Source organism: Anas acuta, chromosome 3 (assembly GCF_963932015.1).
Source record: "Anas acuta chromosome 3, bAnaAcu1.1, whole genome shotgun sequence".
Lineage (NCBI taxonomy): Eukaryota > Metazoa > Chordata > Aves > Anseriformes > Anatidae > Anas > Anas acuta.
The window spans coordinates 39,799,675-39,822,553 of record NC_088981.1 but is presented as its reverse complement, the minus strand read 5'-3'; the positions used below and the strand labels follow the sequence as shown (position 1 = coordinate 39,822,553).

The 22,879-nt window shown below is 37.6% G+C and overlaps 1 protein-coding gene across 1 annotated transcript in view; it reads right to left on the bottom strand.

The window, feature by feature from the left end:
• Window positions 1-22,879, bottom strand: part of HAAO (3-hydroxyanthranilate 3,4-dioxygenase) — a 33,909-nt gene that overhangs the window by 3,683 nt on the left and 7,347 nt on the right. Inside the window, exons 3-7 of the mRNA XM_068676720.1 lie at window positions 17,638-17,721; window positions 15,898-16,004; window positions 12,939-13,028; window positions 12,126-12,169; window positions 696-841 (exon numbers count right to left, since the gene is read on the bottom strand). Of these exons, the coding sequence (XP_068532821.1) occupies window positions 696-841; window positions 12,126-12,169; window positions 12,939-13,028; window positions 15,898-16,004; window positions 17,638-17,721 (471 nt within the window). The remainder of the gene's footprint in view (window positions 1-695; window positions 842-12,125; window positions 12,170-12,938; window positions 13,029-15,897; window positions 16,005-17,637; window positions 17,722-22,879) is intronic.

Below are 22,879 nucleotides of genomic sequence, written 5' to 3'. Positions count from 1 at the left end.
TGCCCTTTTTGTGTTCTTCCTGACAGTCCCACGCTCTCTGTCACTCTGCTGTCAAACCGTATTGGATTCTTCAGAATACGACTCCAAGTAACCCAGGGAGAAAATATGTTTTGTAAACCATCGCGCATGCAGCACAGACATCACATGGTAACAGCTTCATTTACACTCAAGCTGGACTGTGTTTGACAAGGCTGAGAAGTGCAGTGCTCTAGCACGACCCAAGCTCTCTGGGGCTGTCCAGGTCTCTGTTTCCATTTTATGTAGATTAAGAAGGAAAAAAAAAAGTGTATTTACACATTTGAATTAGATTTGGCACCAAGAGTGCTGTACAAACATATATGGAAGCTGAACACACTTGTGAGCAGTGATAGCATCTTGCTGGTATTTCTGATGTGGGAAATAAGGGGGCGGGGGAGCTGTTTTAATCTTAAAGGAAGTGAGTGGAAATAAGGTTCAGGTTGATTCTGCAAATAGAAGTATCTGAGACAGGAGTCCCCTGCCCTAGGCGCATTGGATCAGTGGCCAAAGCTGGGCATTTCCAAGGGGCAGGGCAGGCTATGACTGAATTGCTTTTTTAAGGGTGCATGATTTTCTCAGCAGATAGGGTTGCAAGGCCTGGATTCGTTCACTCTGAATATGAGGCACCTATTATCTGTACCTTTAAAAATCTCTTTCATAGAAATTAAACCACCTACCTCTGTTTCGAAGTTATCTCCAAAGATACTCAAAGATTGCTTCTGTTTTATTTCTCTGCGATGATCTTTCAACCAGCCTTGGAAGGAAAATGGCTCCATAACACAAGCGGAATTCAGTGGGAAAGGCGTTTCTTTCAGGAGTTCATCTGTAAATGCAGCAGAGGACTATCAGTGGCATTTCCCTTGAGCTTTGCAAACTTTTTACAGTTGCTTACAGCTTGAAGAGTTCGATTCACAGGCATTACCTAGGTAAAAGTCAATGACCATATAGCACCGTTTGCTATTACAGTTATCACGATGTAGCACTTGAGGCTAAGACGCGTCTTACTTGCCTGTCTTGGTGAAGTTGCTTCCTTGGAGCTGTTGTCAGAATTGTGCATCCAGGCTTCTTAAAAACAAGTACAAACAGTATGTGACAGACTAGATAGTCCTTCTGGACATGCTCTTTGCTCTCTTTCAGACCTTTGTAAAAACTGATGTATTGTTCCTGAGCCTTTTCTGAGCAACCCCTGGCACATCCCCATAGAATGAGAATGAGACCCCCTGAACCACCTTCTTCTCTTTTACGTAGTCAGTATTGGCATTTGTGCTTCTTCTCCCCTATGTGCTAAAAACACTGGCCACAATGAAGCAACCTGGTTATCACAATGTTAAATAGAATATAGAGGCTTTTCTTGTGGTGCTCCTGGATTTGTAGGTGGATTTAATTTCCAGTCATTCTCCTTCATAACTGATTTACTTTAAAATAGCTGGAGGACTGAATGCAGTTTCACTGTAGCTAGTAAAATTCAAGCCTTGTGCTCCGTGTTGCTGTGAGTTGGTAAATGACTAAAGTTAATTTTGTCTAGCAGTGAAGTTCAGAGACAGGGTAATCATCTTGGGGATCCTAGGTAGCTGGTTCTGAGAAGCCACGGGGGAATGCCTCTAGAACAATTTCATGTCAGGATGCCAACTAGATGCAGGAAAAACTCACCATATGTGTGTCTCCCAAAGGCATTGAGCTAATAAACTCACAGTCAAATTCTAGTTACAACCCAAGGAAGAGTAGGTTTTATCAAGTATTAGGGTACTCCTTAGGCAGAATTCCTCTGGTTCTTTTCTAAAGCCACATTTCATGGCTCTGCAGTGTTCTGAAAGCATTACTGCAGTTTTTCATGGAAGGCCATTTCAAATGCAGGTTTTGAACAGTGTGAGAACGTGGTCAGTGCATCCAGGGCATGGCAGTATCCTGCATAAGCTGCTGCTATTTGATGGATCATAGTATGATATCAAATATCCACATTTATCTTCAGAAAATCTGGATGAGATGTTAACTCTTGTGGAAACAGGTTTTGTCATTAGAATAAATTCTCTTTGAGAGTAAATTCTATTTAGAATTTACTCTTTCTTTAAAAAAAAAAAAAAAAAGGAAAGAAACTTTACATTAGATTTATTCTAATCTGGGCCTGGAAACATTAACAGGAGCTAGTCTAAACACCGTTTTATTGTTTTATGACACTACAAAGCAGCATTACGATCATTGCTTGGTGTTTTTTTTTCACACTGCAATACTTCTGATTTTATTTCTCAGGTTCTTTGAACTTGCTTTGGAGGTATTTATAAACACTTGTAGACTTTGTCCTTAAATTATAGATACATCCAACTATAGCCATTGCAATTTTTTATTTTTTTTGGTTAGGGAGAGATACAAAATATGTAAAATGTCATGATGATTCATAATCACACACAGAAGAAAAAAAATCAGGATATTTTATCAAAAGTTACTCAGAGCAATTAGGATTCAAATAGCTTTTAAAATATTTCAGTAATAGTAGCAATCTTCACTTTCTAAAGTAATATGAAGATAGAGATTTTTCTGTTATCAGACTAAAACAGGTCACTTGAAATTAGAAAAGCCTTTTGTAATACAAGAAAGACGTTGGTAGGGCTTTAGTAAAAAAAAATAATAGTATTTTGTAATACATATACATGTTTGTGTATACATGTATGTATAGACATTTTTCATCTCTTACTCTATCACATGCTGTATTTGCCTATATCTACATCTCTCTCTACATATATCTCTATATGTAGAGATATATATCTCTATATATCTCATATATCTATATCTCCCTACATCTCTCTCTCTTTCTCTCTGTGTATATATATATATATATATATATATATATATATATATATATATGTAGGGAGAGATGTATACACACACACCAAGATGCCATGACAATCCTGCTCAGCTCATGGGGTTACACCTTGTTCAAGAATTCCAGCATCAGGCCAACATCAGTTTTGGCTTCACATGCTGGAGAGTAGACAGGCACTGTGAAGTTTTCTGCAAGTAGAACTATAAATGCTTCCAATGATTTATAAGGAATTTGGGGTTAAAAAAAATAATAATAAAAAAAAAATCTGATTGTGTTCTGAGCAAGAAGCAACACAAATCTAACAACGAAAATTAATTATCAATTTCTTAGTTGGTATCTTAACTTCTGTCACTTATTCATAGTAAGCATGATTTTGCTAGTTTTCCTCTTTCTAGTGATCAGCTCCTGATCAACAGGATACAGATGTCCCATTACACAGGGCTATAGGAAAGCAATCTTCTCATACTTAGGGTCAAGGCAGAGTGTAAACACAACCTGTGTTGTTTTTTTGTTGTTTTTGTTTTTTTAAGAGCCCACACATTGCAAGTAGAGCTTCATTTCAAGTGAAGCCCTGAAGAACTTTCAGGCAGTCTTCTGACATTTTCTTGTCAGTGGGCCCTAGTTTGTGATGGTGTTTGAGCTTATTCCTCAAAAATTCAGATGTGTTAACAATACTTGGCCAGTAGTAGGACTATGACTTCTGAAAACAGAATCTGGATGAAGTCAATGTTTGGTGTAAGCCATTATGATGATTCTCTCGCCTCTTATTCCAGAAAAAATAGGAGAGCACTGTGATGATGAAGTATATGACATGATGCATCTGACATTGTTAATGGCCTGCTTGACTGAGTCCTCATGTAAAGTCCTCATCTGCAGATTATCCCTTGAAGGTGAAAGCTGCATGTGCACTGATTCCTGTGAACTTGAGCTAATAAAATGCAATGAGGAGGATCCAGTACTTTGCAATCTCACATATATTGGGATTGAAGCCTGGTGCTTCCAAAGGAACTGAGTGTTTCTTATCAGCCCAATGACTTATATTTAGTTACTGTTGTATATATTTCTGCTTAGCCTGTATATTGGCTTTCAGTAGCAGAACATGTGAATTGGTGTGTTTCTGGATTTATTACTTCATATTAGATGTAGAGCTTAGGGATATGGTTTAGTGGGGACTGTTAGCATTAGGTCAGAGGTTGGACTCGATGATCTTGAGGTCTCTTCCAACCTAGAAATTCTGTGATTCTGTGATATTAACGCTGTGAAACAAGGAGACCTTAGTGATAATAAGGGTATTTTTATATAAAAATAAAATATGCTAGAAATAAAAAAAAAAAATGCTAGAATTGACATCTTACATTTTGCTAAGCTAGTCAGCTGAAAGCCTTGTGTATTTATCTCCAAGTGATGTATAACTAAGTGGAATATCAAATCTAATATGTTCCTACATGTTGTACTGTTCAGGAGATCCATTTAAATAGTTCAATAGTTAAGTCCATTTTTGGAGTTCATTACTATTAAATATTCATACCCCAGCAATGCGTTCTTTGTGGTTTTTATAGCTCTTTCCAGCTTTAAATTAGAATGTGATGATATCATGTTAAGCTGAAAAATACATCATGTTTACGGAATGAATTTATAAATATTTTAAAACAGAAAATTACAGTTTTCATTGGATGTTGATTTCAGTTAAACAATAGAGACTCTATTGAGACCGAGAATATGAAGTTGTGGGGAAAAAAAGAAAAGGACAGAGAGCATGCAAGAAAACTGCCGGTGCTCGTACAGCTTGTTCCAGTCTCAGCTTTCCAACATGTATGGTCCCAGGGTTTGTGAGCACAACCTTGACAGAGACAGTCTAAGGGAGAGCTGGGGACTTGCTGGGATTACTGTTTTTCTGATAGTAATAAAGCGGATTGCCACTGGCTACCGGGTAGATGTATGTGCACTTGCTTACCCCAGGCTTGCATACTACTTGGGGCTGCTTGGGAGCTTTCCCCTACTCCAGTGATATACCTAAACTTTCTTGTCAAGCATCATCTCATTCTTCCAGAGTGTTTCTTAAGCTCTACTAACCCTGAGCCCTTATCATAGCTCTCTTGCGAACCTTGTTTTTTTAAGATTTGTTGCAAAGGAAAAAAAGCAATAAAGTCTATAAAATAAAATACATTGAAATAGTGTCAACTATGAAACTGATTACGTTGGCTTTATGAAAAACTGTATTTTTTCAGTGACATGCCATTCTTCACTTCTAGGCAGCACAGTCTAGATGGAAAAATCATTGACTCTTTAAATCACCTGGTATGTTCTTACTAATTGAGAAAGGCCCTCCATCCTGAGTGACGGTGCTGCCTTAGAAACAACCCATCTCTGCACACTGTGGGCCCATCTCTGAGCAAGGACACGAGAAATTCCCTTACAAATAGCGTCTCCTTCTGTAAAAGAGGTAGGCATCCTTATCCAAAGAGGAACACTTAGATCCTCTTTGTTTTGTTCTTATCCTTTAAAAAGCATAAAAATGGCCCATGATAGGGATAAGGAGTTATTTTAGAACTGTGTATTAATTTATTTTTATCTACTTTATAAGTATCCCTTCCATTTCTTAATACTATATTAAAATGAATAGTTCTGACATGACAGTTTTTCAGATTTTAATCTTAAATTGCCATTGGTGGCAATAATTTATGCACTGGGATGTTATTCCCAACATGCCTACCTAATTCCTTTGAAAAGTCAGCTTCATTCTCAGTGCTAACAGAAATGTTGATGAGACTAGTAGGAGTTTAATAGCTCTGAAAATCAAATCAGTTAGAACCTGTGGACTGAGCATGTGGGCATAATTTTAGGCACCTGTGTTTAAAACAAACAAACAAAACAAACAAAAACAACAACAACAACAACAACAAAACAAACAAAAAAAAAAACAAAAAAAACATATAGTTAACTCATTCCATATAAAAATCCAGAATGAAAGCACTGATGATGACTGATTACATAGGAGGTTAGTTAGTTCATTTTGGTGTTGCTGAGTGTAGATGCAGAAAAATTTAGCTGAAAATTCAGCACTCACATGGTGTAATCATACCTTTCCCTGTGTAACTGTATTTGTTTTTGTAGTGTACCCTGAGAGTTGGCACGACTGCTAATATATGACTCGTCCATGTAATTATTTCTGGGCACATTTTTCCTTGTGTCATTAAATCTATGTTAGAAACTAAACAATTTTTTTTCTAATTGAAACAGGAGTTTGATGTGTAAAGCTTTGAAAAATATTTTTGTAATAAATAAATATTGTATCTTTAAAAGGAGACATCACCAGCCAGGAGGAAGGGAGTAAATTAGAACAACAAAAATGTAGGATTTAGGCCATATTTCTGTTTAAAGGCTTGTCATGATCTAGCTGGGTCATTGTAATTAAGAATGCTAAACTGTATTGAGATATACTGGCTAGGGTTCCAAGTACAATCCTAAAATCGGGAATCTTACCTTTTGTTTCTGAATCGGCCTTTTATATGACTGTGGGCATTTCATTAATTGTCTTTGTGTGTAACTTCTCCCTCCATAGAAGAGGAAGGCCTGTGAGACTTCACTACATTTGTGAGATAAGGCTTTTTACAGCACATGTGAGTTATTATTACTAAATAGCCTTAGAAACACGAGTGAAAATGTCAGACTGACACTATAAGTGAGTATTCTGATTCAGATGTTACCATCCGGGGGACACTTAAGAACATGAGGATAAAAAGAAGCTACCTTATTGGAGAAGATGTACCTGCTGTGAAACTGCTCTGAGCTTTAAAAATATTATTTATATATTTACTAGAGTCTGAACAGAAAGGAAAACAATTTTATATGGTGTTTCTTTCAATTTCCATGATGGGTTTATTATATACATTATGTACTTAAAGGTCAGCAGTGGCTTGCTTCCCACAGTGAAGCATTGGGATAGATCTCAGAGAATACAGTTTATGTTCTGCCTTTCTTTGAGGAGGCTCAGCTGAGACTATTGTAGGAGATGCACTCTTCTTCCCAGAGATTTTTTTTTGTTGTTTGATGACTACTGTCATTAGTGGTTCTGGGTCCCTAATGAACTGCTTGGAGTGCTCCTGGCTCCAGGGAACATGCAGCCAGCAGGCCTGGCCTTTGGATGATATCAGGTTTGGGATTGAAGAGTTTAGCAGAAATTGTGATATGACAAATTATAGCAGCGAGTGTATTCGAGACATTGTAAAGGTATTTTATTAAGAATTACTAACTTAGGTTGGTTGTGGCCTATCTGGTTTGTCCGAACTTTTCATCTACAGTATTAGCTATATACTCACTGGGTGTATATATATCTGTGGGGTATAACGAGTAGTTAGATATGAAGGAAAAGGAAATGGATGAAGCCAGTGAGAGGCTGCGTGGTTATATAGGACTGTAGGAGTATATTGGATGATTCTAGTCCTTTCTTTGACTTAGGCAGCCGTTGCTCTTCAGGTGGGCTTCAGGAGAGAGATGAACATGACTTGGGAATTTCTTACAGTTTCTTGTGCAATTTTGGTGGGTCTAGGCAGTTCAAAATTATTGACTATTTTTGTCAGCTTGAATACCATTCCATCCTGGAGATCTCCTGCTGGCTGTTTGCAAAATACATTCCCAAGAGAAACACTTCTTAATGTCTAAACGCTCATATGCTTGTTCTTTTAATACAAGTATGTGAATCAGAAAGAAGTCATGTATTGTAGAAGACAAGTAGTAATCTAGATATGTTGGAAGTACTTAAAAGATGAGCGGAAAGAGAATCAGATATTCAGTTTTCTAAGCTAAGTTTTCTAGCAAATGAGACTTATTTCCAAAATGTTTGTTCTTATTGAAAAAAAAAAATAAAACATATCTTTAGAATTATTTCAGTGTACCTTCAACAGAAAAATAAATATTTATATAGTTATATTAAATTCAAAACAATGACCATACATTTGCCATTTTGTAAATGAAGACAGAATTTCTTCCTTTCCCTCTTCTTCCATTACATTTCACGTAAAAAGCTTGGATTATTTCAGTGAGTACTAGCAAGGTAAACTTTTAAACTTCTGAGTACTTTTGTGAACAAAGTTCAGCCATTACTGTTTTTTAGAACCAGTGTTTGTGTCTGTCTGAACTGTATTTAAATGTCCCTCATCCTCACTATGAAATTGTGATGAAATAGAAACTGTGAGAGGAGAGCCTTGCTTCCACGCTGGTTCAACCAAAACTGGCAAGAGTTGTTTTGATAACTGTCATTCCTGATGTCAAACTTTGTGTAAAGGAAAACAAACAGGCAAACATACCTCGAGTGATCCATGTTTAGCCTGTGTCCTAAATGCATTCATCCTTACTGATAAGGAAGAGAGATGTTTTCTCAGGCCTTATCTCTATACAAAGGAGGCTAATAATTTGGAAAAAACAGTTCCACAGAAAGTGCCTCAGATAAGGACTGCATGTAATGTGTGTTTCTGATTGATTGTACTTGAATGTACTTGAGTCACTCTTCTAAAAATGTGTCTTTCTAATAGCTATTGCTGCCTCTTTGTATATTCTGAGTACCCTGGTTTATGGGACTTGCCCTCATGTTGGCCGAGACAGAAAGCATAAATAAATCAAGAAATCTGGACTTAGATTTTTTTTTTTTAGTGGTTCTCCCTTTTTTTTTTTTATTTGTTATTTTTTAGAAGGCAATTGAAGCTTGATTGATTCCATTTATAGCTTTCCTGTATGAGTGAGCTGCAATCAAGGTTTTCTTTGAAGATGTTTTTCATCCATTTCTCTCACAAAAGGGGAGGCAATAGTTCAGATTTATGTAGAGATGAACCTGAGAGTGCTTCAGCTGGCACTTTAAAACTAAAGGGATTCTGGATTTTCAGAAGAGAAACTAAAAGAGGCTGGAATCCAGCTCTCTGCATAGACAAACTTAAATTTTGTTAAAACATGTCTTGAGTGAAACATCATGAGACACTGGTGGTTGCTTGTTAAATATTACAAGTGTTATGCTGATTGTTGAATTCTGCTTCTTTGGGAAAAAAGAAAGAGAGAGGGGGAGAGGGAGAGGGGGAGAAGGAGAGATGAGCAAGACGAGAGAGAAGAAGAAAGAGGAAAAGAAGGAATGGGAGAATGCTTAAAGGGGGAGAGAGCAAGCAAGCAAGCGAGAGTGTGAGAAGGGGGGAGGGAGGGGAGGAGGAGAAAGAGGGAAGCTGATAGAGATGGGGAAAAGGAGAAGAGAGGAGGAAAGAGAGAGGCAAGTGAAAAACTGAGCAAATGCATGGAAGGAGGAGAAAGAGGATGCAAGCAAAAGAGAAAGCAGGAGAGATAAAAAGAGCAAGCAGGAAAGAACAAACAAAAGCAAGAGAGTGAGAACAGGGAGGTCAAGGAGAGGGTGTGTGAGAAAGTAAGAGGGTAAGAGCATGCAAGAAAGAGGGAAGCCAAGAGAGAATGAGAGAATGTGAGAAAGGGAGAGGAAGGAGAGAGTGAGAACAGAAGAAAGCTAGCAAGAAAGAGAAGCAAGCAAGAAGTGGAGAAAAAGTGCATGACTGAGAAAGAAAGTTTTTAGTTTTTCTGCTTGCTTGCTTGTTTCTCACAAGTCTCACAGCTGCTACCTTAAAACTCTGTAACTGATGATCTGGGGTCTTTTTGTCATGTACAAGACACCACTGAGACTTTCAGCATCTTATTGTCAATGAGTATCAAAAATTGCAAAACCTGAGCTGTTTGGTAGGCTGAAGTCCTGACATTGAAGTTCGTTGACTCACTTTTTGAGTCAACACTCACTTAGCAATAGTTAAGCCACAACCATTTCAAATAGTTGTTGTCTTGACTTGGAGGCTAATCCAAGGGAAGAAACTATTCAGGGGGAAAAGATGTATTGAGCTCTAAGCAAAACAGGTACCTTTATTGCTTTACTGTTTTATTTTTTGTTGTTGTTTTTCCTCTTGAAAGAAACAATTATTTTTTTTTTCAGCTTTAATTAAAGTCTCATGGCTTTTGGCTTTTGCACAGCTTTTGAATAACTTACAAGGAAAGGACTTTATTGGATTTATCAATAAAAATTTCTCAGAGTTCTGTGTTTAAAAAAAAAGACAGGAATATAATAACTTCCGATTGACTGTCAGGTCTATTCTTTAGCTCTAATCTTCTGCAAAAATATTGACAATATAAATCTTTAATATTTTTTCTTCTGCTTTGATATTTAATAATTGTTTTCTGTCATAAGCTCTTACTTCATACTAGTGAGGCACACTTACTGGAAATCAGCGTATTGAACAAGATACTATGTGTGAGGATTTTTTTTTTATTATTATAGCAGCATCTAGAGGTTTCATCTGAAATTATACTTCCTGTGCTAGACATTGTGAAGACGATGAGAGACAGTAGCTGCCCTAACACACACCCCCTCAAAAAAAAAAAAAAGTGGGGGGGGAAGAGAAATATAAGGGAATTATTTGCTTCTTGGAATAGTAAGGCATGTCATATGGGTCATCTAGATCTGTGAGGGCTAATTTAATGCATTAGCCAAGATCACTACTACCTGGACAAGCTTGAGAAGTGTGCCCATGTGAACCTAATGAGGTTCAACAAGGTCAAGTGGAAGGTACTGCACGTGGCCTGGGGCAATCCCAGACATGAGCACAAACTGGGAGAATTCATTCAGAGAAAGACTTGGGGGATCTGGTGGACAAAAAGCTCCACATGATCCAGAAGTGAGCGCTTGGAGCCCCAATGGCCAACTGCATCGTGGGCTGCATCAACTGAGGAGTGGCCAGCAGGGCGAGGGAGGGGATTGTCCCCCTCTGCTCTGCCCTTGTGAGGCCCCACTTGGAGTGCTGCATCCAGCCCTGAGGTCCCCAGCACAAGGGAAGATGTGGATCTGTTAGAGAGGGTCCAGAGGAGGCCACAAAGGTGATCAGAGGGCTGGAGCACCTCTCCTATTAAGAAAGGCTGAAAGAGCTGGGGATTTTCAGCTTGAAGAGGAGAAGGCTCCAGGGAGACCTCATTGCAGTATTTCAGTGCTTAAGGAGGACTTATAAAAAAGATGAAGAGCAACATTTTACTCAGACAGATAAGGATAGTACGAGGAGTAATGGCTTTAAACTAAAAGAGGGTAAATTCAGATTATATGTTAGGAGGAAATTCTTCACTTAGAGGGTGGTGAGGCACTGGCACAGACTGCTCAAAGAAACTGTGGATGCCCCATCCCTGGAGGTGCTCAAGGCCAGGCCGGATGGAGCTTTGGGCAGCCTGGTCTGGTAGGAGGTGTCCCTGCCCATGGCAGGGGGATGGAACTGGGTTGGCTTTAATGTCCCTTCCAACCAAAGCTGTTCTATGATTCAGGCTGGTGTGATAATAGCCTTTTGGAAGACTGGAAAAGCCCAAAGTAAAAGAGAAGCATTTTCATGGTGCATATAGACAGAGAGAAGTAAGATCATGGAGACAACAAGACTTTCTCTTATAAGAAACACAGAGACTTTTTGGAGAAGCACGTTTCCTAGTCAAGGACACAATGCTGAAAGCTGCTTCAGTTGCAGTCTTTCAGGCAGGTTTTTGTCTGGTTTACTGTTCCCTAAGTGCAGGGACTTGCAGGGTTGCTATCCCATATACAGGACTCTTTTGTGAATTTTTCATTGTGGTCAGGATTATTACCCATCACTATCCACGTTCTAGCTCTCTGCCCAACAAACTCAAGAGTGCAGTTATGACTGGAGTGTGTTCTCCAGTGTGGAAGTTGCAGTTGCTATCCAAAAACAGATGCAAAATAAAAATAGGGCAAGACAGCATGGAAATGAAATATTAAATGAATCAGACACTACATGAACTAAAAGAATGTGTCTTTCCATGGGCATCTTTGTTTCCTGAGTTAGTTATAGGTAAATAGTTATACAGTTATAGGTAAAGGAGAACAACTAGCTATATAGCAACTATAGTAGCTATAGATCAACTCACTAAAACCTCATTCTCCACAGTCAGATGACTTTTTCTTAATATAAGACTGGAATGGCATGCAAGAAAAATACAGATACTGAGGTTTCACACTGTACAGTTAACTGATAGGTCATTGTGACGTCCTCAAACGAACAGACAGGATTTTGGCTCTTTCTTTTTGGTAATCATGTATATGGATTTTATTTGTGGTTGGGATAATGAAAGGAAGTACTTCCCCAAATATTCATTTACATAATCACAAAGAAAGAAAAACAGAAACTTAGTCATTTTACGTGGACAGAATCTTTGTTGTTCAATCAGATATAATAATTGTTCTAATTCTGAAATTAGATTACCTTACCTGGATTTGGTTTTCCAGTTTTATACTGCCTTGAATTGAAGAACCTGAAATAATAAACATTAAGCAACAGTAAGAATTTATGTTCATGTTTTGTAGGTAAACAGAGATTAGGCAGTAATGTTAAGAATAGCTGTGCCAGATCCTCAGCTACTATCAGATGTATTCAACAGGGCTACCCCTATTTTGTTGACAGAGAGTTTGGCTGAAAATCCTCAAAAATTCATGCCACTAAAAAATTTCCTATTCTGGTGTTTATACTGATTTTGATTTCACTTGCTTGCTGCTTGTACAAGTTTACTTGGACCATAGTTCACCTTTAGCAAACATTTCACAAATCAATAAGTTAATCGATGACATTCACAGATTTCCTGGAAAGCAGCTGTTTTTTACAATATCTAACAAATTTGCCACAGTCCTGGTTATCGATGAATACTATGGATTAACAGTATTTAAACTAGGACAAGCAATAAGAGCGAAAAGCTCTAAGGCAGCTTAGAGTTTTACCTAGTTAACATCAATTTAGTGTTAAATTTTCATTCAGTTCTTGTATTTAGCAAAAATGTATGTTTACTTCTTCACAAAGTATGTTCCAATTTTCAGCGGGTGACCCCCCCCTTTTTTTTTTTTTTAATCTGATTTAACTATTTTAGGGTATACAAGATGCAATTAAAGATCTACAGAGCAGTAATTAACTTTTAACAAATCAATGAAAAATACAGCATAAATAGAAAATGGAGTATATAAATCAGAGGCTGATAAAGATCCATTAGATCATGTCAAATGTCTTTAAAATTTACACAGAAAAAGGCTTACTCTTGAATTATTGGTGTAAGTTGAGTGCCAAGATCTTCACAGTGAAACCACTTTTCAAATAGGACATTAGTTGATTCTTCAACATAGTATCTGACAAAGTAGAAACATTAGTCATTTTTTTTTATTAACTAACAGATCATGCATTCTTTTTGATAAAATATCTACTTGATGTGTGTAAGTGTGTATTATTCTCAAGCATGGTGTACTTTATTCTGAAGTGTGGTTATTTAGGGAAGCTTTATTTTTCCCTGATTAGCTGACTGGTGAGGTGCTTAAATTTCTGTCAAGGGCCTAGTAGTTCTGCTGATCAACTTTTGCATAAGTTACCAAATTCCTTTCACAAACTTTCTAGATTTAATCCTAGAAATTGTTTTGTGCCATAACTCTTTGGGACCAATAAACCCCACTTTGGGTATAGTTTCTACAAAAACACCTGTCCCCAGATACAGTTTCCAGTAACTGCTTCCAAGCAGCTGTTAGATAAATGTTCATTTCTAAGAGAGTCCTCTTGCTTATTGCTCATGCATGGGCAGATAAGAACACAAGACAGATTATGGATTTGTTTGAAAAAATTTGGCTGCGTAAATTTGGAAAGTGTTGTTTAGCTTGTCAATCTGCAAAGTCATTTTGTGTTTTACTTGCATTATGTTGTCTTAATGAATAAATAAATTGTGCTGAGATCAACAGGACAAAGTAGCTGTTGTCTCTGGGATGACAAAAATAGAAGTTACCTACAGGTTAAAAAAGAACAACTACATGGCAATGGAGAGATATTCCAGTACAGTCACTCATAATGACAAGTGATTGTAAATAGGACCTGTGTCCTTTGGGTTAAAATGACTGGAATTCAGGTTTAAAGGGGTAAACAAGGCTTATATAATTATACTCGACATGTATGTGTATTTGTGTATTCATGTCTGTCTTATATATCCATATTAGTATTGTCCAGAAACTTTCTAAGAGCTCTGCACTTCTTCCAGTTTTGGAAAAAGAGGGTACTGGGAAGAGGGTAACATTATTAATGCCTATAACATAAGAAAAGCTGTGCTATGAACACAAATGTTGGTTACCTGAGAATCCACATAGAAGGGAAATGTTACAAATGCCTCTGTTGGGAAAAGGCTTTGGAAGGAATATGCACCTTGCTAGGCATTAAAGAAAGAATACAATCTAAAAACTAAAATCGAACTTAGTTGGCTTAGTTTGCCATAGGATTAAGTTTTGCTAGTGCACTTTTATTATAATACAAAGCATGTAATTGTTACCTAGGTTGAAACACTGAAGCAGGCTCTTTTTATTTCACTTGCACAATAATCAGCATGCTGGTGGCTCTGATTTATGACTGAAGCTTGTAGGCATGGTAAATAATGTAATGGTAATATAACATTAGACCTTGAGTCTGCATACTTCAAGGCAATCTTTGCTGCAGGTGGGTGGAAGTGAGAAGCTTGACAAGAACAGAAGTTCTAGTTGTAAATCCCATCTCCCAGGAACATGCATAGAGCCAGTGTTGCTTCAAAAGTACAACATGATTGTTCACTTCCCAAACTTCAGGCATCTTTGTTTGTGTCAGTGTGAAACCCTGGCCACTAAACACCTCTAAGTGATTTATTTTCAGGTATTTGATTAGATATTTTTAATTAAGAGTGTGTTTTGTTAATCCAATTATTTTTTCCACCTGCAAACCATATGGTAGCTTCTGATTAGTTTAAATTCTCACCCAAAGCATGACTATGTCAAAGTGCAAATCCCTAGATCTACCTGGGGTTCCTTGTAAAGCCATTCAGTATCTTTGTAACTCATGGCATCTACAAGCTTCGTGTATAAGGTAGGTTATTCTATCTGAAGTTACCTACAGCTACTTATGTTCTTTTATTACAAGTGAACATCGTTTTCTGAATCACTAGCCAATCATTTCTAACTCAGAATATCATTTTAATAATGCTAGTGCTCAGGATTTATGGACCTGCTATGAAAATAAAATTATTTTAAAAAAAAGTGCATAGATAAACACTGCTTCAAGTTAAGTGGATTTGTCTTCAGCTTCAAATCCATTCAGGTGACTTTCTGAATTATCCTCCTCTTAATTTCCTATTTTTTTCTCTAGAGTTCTTTGAACAGCGTGTGTTTGTGTATATATATATATATTTCTAGCTCATACATTCAAAATTCCCCTTATTCGATATGGCCCATGCAACAATCAAAACTACAGACAAAAGGATAAAAACAGTACATTACAGATATTACTGCAATTTTTAATCTTTATAAACAACGTGAGTAGCTGTGAAATCACTTTGGTCAGCTGTATCCAGTTCATACCAAACCAGCTTTTCTAACTTGGCTATCACTGCTGTGACTTGCCTTCTTAGACTTATGAATTCTGCAAGGCTACAGAACAAGGCTCAGTCTTGCTCCCACTAGAATAGAAAATAAATCTCTCGTTTATTTGAAGACATTGTTCTCATAAGGCAATAAAACCTAGGCAGAGGTGTTTACAATGTAGGGGGGATAGCGTTAAGAAAATTGTCTTTTGTTTCTAGCTACCCACACACTTGCCAGGAAAGCTCTTCTTTATCTTTTTGTTTTCAGTGCCTACCAAGGAATTAATGTTCTACTTGCCAGAACTGATATGAAAATCTCTTTTGATTTGTGCTGTTACAAAACTCTGAGATTTTAAACTTAAGGTGATATTCATAGGTGATCTATAGGTTGATAGCTCTAACCACAGGACATGTTGTGAAAACATTTCAATGTGTTCCTTGCTAGACTAAACTAAATGCTAAATGAGATCTCTGTTTGTGTGTAGATAAATGCATGTGTGGACAAAACTAGTAAAAAAAAAAAAATGTCAGGGTGGATCTATTGAATTACTGCAAATGTATAATACAGTATTGTATTGACATGAGAGATTAATTCCATATTATGAATCCTAACAGAATAGCCAACAGTTATACTTCACCTGAGCCCATCAATTTCTGTCTTTAATCTTTCCCTCTCGATCACGAGACCCACGGTGTCTGTGTATCTCTGAGGAGAATGAGGTATCCTAGCAGGTAGGAGAAACATCTGTTCAGACAAAGAAATGGGAAAGCATCAGTGGTGGGAGGATTTTTGTTTTGCATATCATCCTTCTCCTGTCCCCAGCTTGCAAAGTCCTCTGTTCAATGTCCCCACATTCCCCCTGCTCCTTGTTGATCTGTGCTGCTCCCTTGCAGCTGCATTCAATTTGGTACCAACAGTCAAGCAGATGCTGCATTTTGCTTTCTCAATGAATGATGACCATTGATTCAGCGATCATCATTGCCTTTATTGCAATCCTCCCAAATTGATCATCATTTCTAGACACACATAAAATGAAAATCTAACCAGTTACTCTATCTGGAATCTACATGTATAAATTTACTGCAATTTCTCAGTAGCAGAAATGGAAATAAAAAGTGAGTTCGTTGTCAGCTCAAGAAGATTTCTAATGTAATCATCCATGTGTGTCCCTCCAACACAGTGAGACCTGTGATTGTGTGATGAGGAGAATTCTCCAGAATTAACAAATACGAGGAACTGTGACAGAGAATGGGCAACATTTGGTTGGGAGAAGCCTATTACTGAAGCCTGAAAATAAATTTTCTTCTAGCAGCTATTTGACTATGTAGGAAGGTGGTGGTAAGTGTGTGCTGTTTTGGAGTGTTACAGATTTCATAGCTGAGTTTGGGCGTGTCATTGCAACTTCTCTGTCTGCAGGACAGAGCAAATGATAGTGCCTTAGTAGGACTGGTGCTGGTCTTCCCTCTGTGGACATCTTGTGTTCCTTTTCATTAATGCTCTGGTATGTGCCCAGATCTCAGGTGTAGAATCTATTACCAGACTGTCCCCATCTACAGGTTTGAAAGTTTAGATCTGTTTCTTAATTGAAAAGGTCACAATGCTTCTTCTAGTGACTAAGCTGTTGGGTCTAATACATGTCCTTCCCTTTAAAGACTGACCCCACTAGATCTAATATTTGATCCTCTCAAAGACTGAGAGCAGTTCAAGCTTTTGACAATGATAATGAGCAGCAGTAGTGGCACATCTATTAACTTGTAGTAACAGCAAGTAAAACACCTAGTCACAAGCTCATTAACAGCATCGAAATCTGTGCTTTAGTAAATCTGCTTCTACATGGAAAAACATCTGAATGACGGTGGATACATTTTGTCCATAAATTGCTCTTTAAAAACTGTTCTGGTATTATGATGGTTGTGAAAACTAGCTGTGACAACTAAAGAAGGCTGAAAATAGCTGAATTTCTTAACTTCTAACATTCTAAGCAGTTTATTTAATGTGGTGTTTGGGTGGGTGGGCAGTATTTACCTGACAGTGTGTAAGTAAGACTGATTCACTTGAATTCACGTGGCTGATTCTATGCCATGAAGGGGAGTAAGAACTCCTTTCAGTATTTTCTTGGCTGTCTGAATGGATATCCCAAGAACCCGCAGATTTTTATCTCTTACTGAAATTGTGAAATGTTGGACAGAGTATTGTCGTTTGCTGTTAATTACATAGAATTTGTTACAGTGCATTCAAGCACTTATTTGTTTTTTTTTTTTTATAATCCTGATGCCATTTCTTACACAGCAGCGATAAATTAATCTTGATATACTTCATAAAATATTAATTTAGCACACATACGTACAACAATAACAGAAAAACAATGGTGTTTTACCTCCCCTTCGCGGATGAAAATGTCTTTTTGCTTCCCATTTTCAATTATCTTTAAACACATGTCTCCTTTCACTTGGTAAAAGAGCTGAAGGAATGGGAAGATAACAATAGGTCAGCTGCTCCAAAACATTCTGTACTTCATATTCAGTTTTTAAAGAATATATGCACAAAAACATTCAATCTGTTTGCAAATACTTACAGCTTTTTTCTAACAATACGTAATAGACTTCCAACCTTCATTGCTTTTTAAAATTTTATGAAATATGTATTATTGCACTTATCTGCATACATATGACAGGCTGTACAAGAGATCTGTAATTGCTTGAAGAGCTCTTCCACAAACACATTGGAACCCTGCTCTATTGTCTTTAATCCTGGGGATTACACTTTGTAGGGCCAGGACTTTATGGTTGAGACATCTGTTAATTGTACTGCATATAAAGCTTCATTTCCGTTGTTTTTCAGCTCAGATGTATCAGGGTCTTCACTGTTCCATTCAGTCAGATTAAATGCCCCCTTTCCAAAAATGCTTCAGATATGTGAAGCATTTATTTTTTATTTTTTTAATTTTAACAGAGCTTTTTCAAGTAGGAATAATTGCCCATTTAGAAGCTGTTCTGCTTTATTTCTGTGGTCACTCTGAAGCCCTGCAACAGCTGCTCCTCATCCTACTGTGTGTGTAAAAGGATTATATTCTAAGCTTACATAAGGACAGGGCTACTGAACCTGTAATTCTGCCTTCAGTGACCTTTCCACGGTTCTGATTTCAGAGTAGTTTTGTGAGGGCTCGGAGGTGTTCAGACCTGGCCTCGTGCTTCGTGGAAGAGCTGTGCTATGATCTGTAAGCAGGTCTGTCGTTGACCTGGAATAATGGGCACATTTTTACTCGTACCGTATAATGATGGGCAATAATACTTCAAAAAGTCAACTTTACCTTTCTCATTCTGCCTCTTTGCCCAATTTCTATATACTTTTCATATTCTGTCTGCCATAACTAGAAACCAAGCAGACTAATACATATAGTTGCTGAAATTCAGGTTAAAATTGCCTGAATTCTGAGTCAAAGTTAGAACTACAGTGGAAATTATTTTATCTGTAGCTATTCACTACAATTTTAACAAAATGGAAATAAAGTGCTCATGAAATATTAATAAGAGAAAAAAGAAACCACCCAAGTATTATGGAAACCCTGAAGCAAACATTTTCCATTAGAAAAGCTTAATCAAATTTTTAATTTATTAATTTTTAATTTATTTTTTTTTTTCTGAAACAGTTCTTGATATATGGATTGATATATGTTTCAAAATCCAAGGAACACACTTGTGAACATAATAATAAATACACTACCAGGGGAATGAAACAGTAGAGAGAACTGAAGATGCACTGGAAAAAAGCTCATGCTGAGAGCTCTTACATGAGCGGAAAGCTCACCTTGTGCCAAGGAGATCGCCATGGCTAAATTAAACTCTTGTCTAGATGGCCACATTGCTAGGTTACTTATCCTCATTGTACTCCATTTTCCCATGTTCTTTTCATATCATTTTCTTGTGTGTTACTGAATGACTGTATAAATGCAATATTAGCCCTCATTACAGAGCGTGTCAGGCTCCTTGTACAACATAGTCGTTTGGGTGGAGAAACGGTCTCTCCTCCATTTCAAAAAAGACCCATCTTATCTAAGAATATAAGGTTCTGATGGATTATCACACAGGCCATTGGTAATATGGCATGGGCAATGCAGAAATTGAAAGATCCTTTTGGAACTGATGACTTTTGGAGTGGTATCTTCCCTATAGCTACTGAGGGAACTGTTCCTAAATGCTTGCACAGACATGTTGATGATGCAAAGAACAACAGGAGGACAGTTTTGTGCTGCTTATGAGTACAGATTGCATGGATAAGCACCTTTCTGATAATGGAAGGCTGAGGAGAGGAAAGGAGCCTTTCAGCTCAACAGTAGAACAATCCAGACACAAGAAAAGATTCTTGACACAACACTGAGTTTTGAATTAAAATAATTATTTTGTAGTGGGAAAGGAGGAGGGAGGTAGGCTATGCATTGTTCCATTGCCAATAAATGTGTTTTTTGTTTGTTTGTTTGTTTTCCTGTCTGAACTTAAATACTACCTACCATTATTATGGTCTTAATTATTAAATTATGGTCTTTTTTTTTTTTTTTTTTTTTTGTGAATGTCTGCATGCTTTAGGCTTCCATAAATTGTCTGATGTCACTGTGATGCATTAAAGTGGCATTAATGTGATGTGATGCATTAAAGTGGCAGTAATTACTGAATCTACTGATGTCCTTATATTATACCCTGAAATTTTATTGAGGAAACTGTCAAGTGTTTAACATTTCTGTGAGTTATAGTCCATGCCTGTTTCATAGGACAGTTTGCCAATATAGTATTGTACTGTCATTTTACTGGGACTTTTTTTTTTTTTCTTTCTCCTTTTTTTTGCTCTTTCCTTTTTTTTTTTTTTTTTTTTTTTTTCAGTGCTGACCAAGCTTTGCATTCTGGGCAAATATAAGCTCTTCCTACATACCCCCCCACCCCTACCCCCCCCCCCCCAAAAAAAAAAAAAAAGACATGAAGACACATGAGTAATGAAGTAGTGGTGAGTGTGTGGGTGCTTGATTGTGCTTCAAACTGGATAGCATTGTGTCAAACTGAGAGGAAAGGCAGCTGGATCAGTGCTGAATTTCTAACAGGTTTGCACAGGCCAAGTACAACACAAGATGTGCTCTAGGTGATCCTGCTTGGTAGGGGGGTGATGACGATCTTCAGAGGCCTCTTCCAACCTCAGCCATTCTGTGATTCTCTTTTATGCTCAGTAGTTCAGTGTATGGCTTGCTAATTTAGATCCACCTTTGACATCAAACTCTGCCCAGATATAGTAGCCCAGAGCTCTGTGAGTGCTCTTGTGGCTGACAACTTATTCATGGGCCTCTAAAGAAATCTGTAGTTTGCACTATACTTTGATCGCTGATTTTGAAAGTGGAATTTAGGATTGCTTTAGCCACTTCTGGAATGAGGTTCTGACTTGGCGTATCCTGGTTTGCATTGCACGTCAGATTGTTAAGTACTAAATTAATATGAAGAGCAAATCAAATTCTGATGTGGGAGTAAAGTCTGGGTGTTCTCCAGACTTCAGCAGTGACTGATCTACATGAGCACAGAAAAACAATTTTCTCCCTTACTCATCACAAGGCTTTTCAGCCATCAGAAGTCTGGAAGGCAAACAGATGAGGAAGGCAGAGCAAACTGTTTGTTTTTTTTCTCTGCTCATTTACATGTCACCTGTGAAACATGAATACTAGCCAAGACTCATCCTAACAATTTTATGCAGTAAACATAGTTCTGAAGACACAATCTCTTTCTGATGCAAAGGGATCATCACTCTTATTGCTTTCTAATATGAGCTTTGTTTCTTATTAAAATATTCAGAGTTTTCATCAGATAAATGTGTTTTTAAAATATAAGGAGCAGAAAGATCTTGCTTGCTCTGCTGAGACTAATGTTCTCAGTTTAACTTGGGAGATAAGCACTGCAATACCACCTACTGGAACGATTGTCCTAGCCACTTTCCTCTCTCCTTAGGCATCCAGTATCCCCATACAATCTAAAGGGAGAATGAAGTTGCTAGGGGAGTTTCTCCAAAGCATGCTGCCTGGAGAGCAGCATAAGCTAGAAGAAGGGGTCAGGCTTCATTTAAGCAGATTTGTCAGAAACTGGAGCCAAATCCTACTTGTGGTGTGTATGTGAGGGGGAGAAAAAGAGAAATTGAAGCTCAGGCTAGGAAATGCAGATGAGCTGTGACAGATATGACTTGAAATCTTTATCGCTTTTCAGAGCACAACAACTGTATCCCAAACAGAAAGTGTAAATATGCTATACGAAGCTGAAGGGATTGGCCAAGCTGATCAGAGGAGAGAGGGTTTCTGTTCTGAAAATCCTCTGCAGGAGTGCAGTGTTAGGACTCTGACCTGGGGCTGCATCAGTTTGTAGCTGGCTGCATACACGGGAAACAACCTAGATGCCAAGAGCAGAAACTTCAGGCACTCATGCCACAATGAAAAGCAGGGCTTTTAACACGAAGTGCAGTATTGTGCCAATGCAAATGTGTTGCAGGTGGTAGATGAAAGGCTGATTTGAATTTCGCTGCATGGAACTGTGCTGTTATATGTAGACTCAACATCAGGTGTGAGGAGAATATGAATTGTTATGAAATTAAAGGCAGCTATTGGAGATTTGTTATGTTTAAGTGGTGGACTGAAATGGGTAAAGAGATGGGAGCCTAACTACTTTTCTGATCCTAGATTTAGCATATCTCACCTTCCCCCAAAGCAGCCCACACTGTGCAATAAATAAAATCTGAAACTGATTTTACTATAGTTAAGCTTTGTTATGATCATGGTTTTTATGTGTCATTAATGTCCTTTGAAGCAAACAGTTCCCTTCAGCTTTCACTTATCGTATAACTTCCCAGAAATAAGGTGAATAAGATAAAAGAATAGCTTTTCCCCTACTCAGGCTTTGCAAGTAAGCAAAAATGCAGTAAATACACCATGAATTTTATGAGCTGTGTGAACAACTTAACTCTTCATGTCACAAATGCTATTGTATGATGAAAAGTTAAAGAAATCAAGTTATGTCTGGGATCTGAAAAACAGCTATGACCCTCAGCCATAAGGCACTGAGCATTGTCAGGACTGCCACACAATCCTTCTATACAAGCTTTTCATCAGTACTTCATGAAGGGTTTGTATAAAAAATTACAAAACTAGATAGGTATATATAGCACAATCTATTTAGTGCATATTAAGAAAGTTTTGTCTGTGTAGCTATACAAATGTTTTCTCACAGCATTTTGCTGTTTTAACAGGAGATGTATGTCCTAAAGCAAATACAGGAAAAAGAATGACTATGACATAGTAATAAATTCAAGCCAAAGAATGCAAATAGCTTATCTCTTGTAAGGTGCAGCTTAATTTTGCCATTTATAAAATCTGTCTGATAGAAAACAATGTCCTGGGTTTGAGACAGTACTTTTCTGCAGAAGGCTGGCAAATAAGTAGTGTGTGGAAAATTAGGAAGGAGCAAGGTATCAAGCTACATATTTAGGAACCCCCTGCTAAGCAGGAAAAAAAATTGTGAAACTGGGCACTGTTTTAGTCTCCATGGATGTAGATTCCAAATCAAATCTCCAGACCTTCTCATAATTAGCCATCAGAACAGATT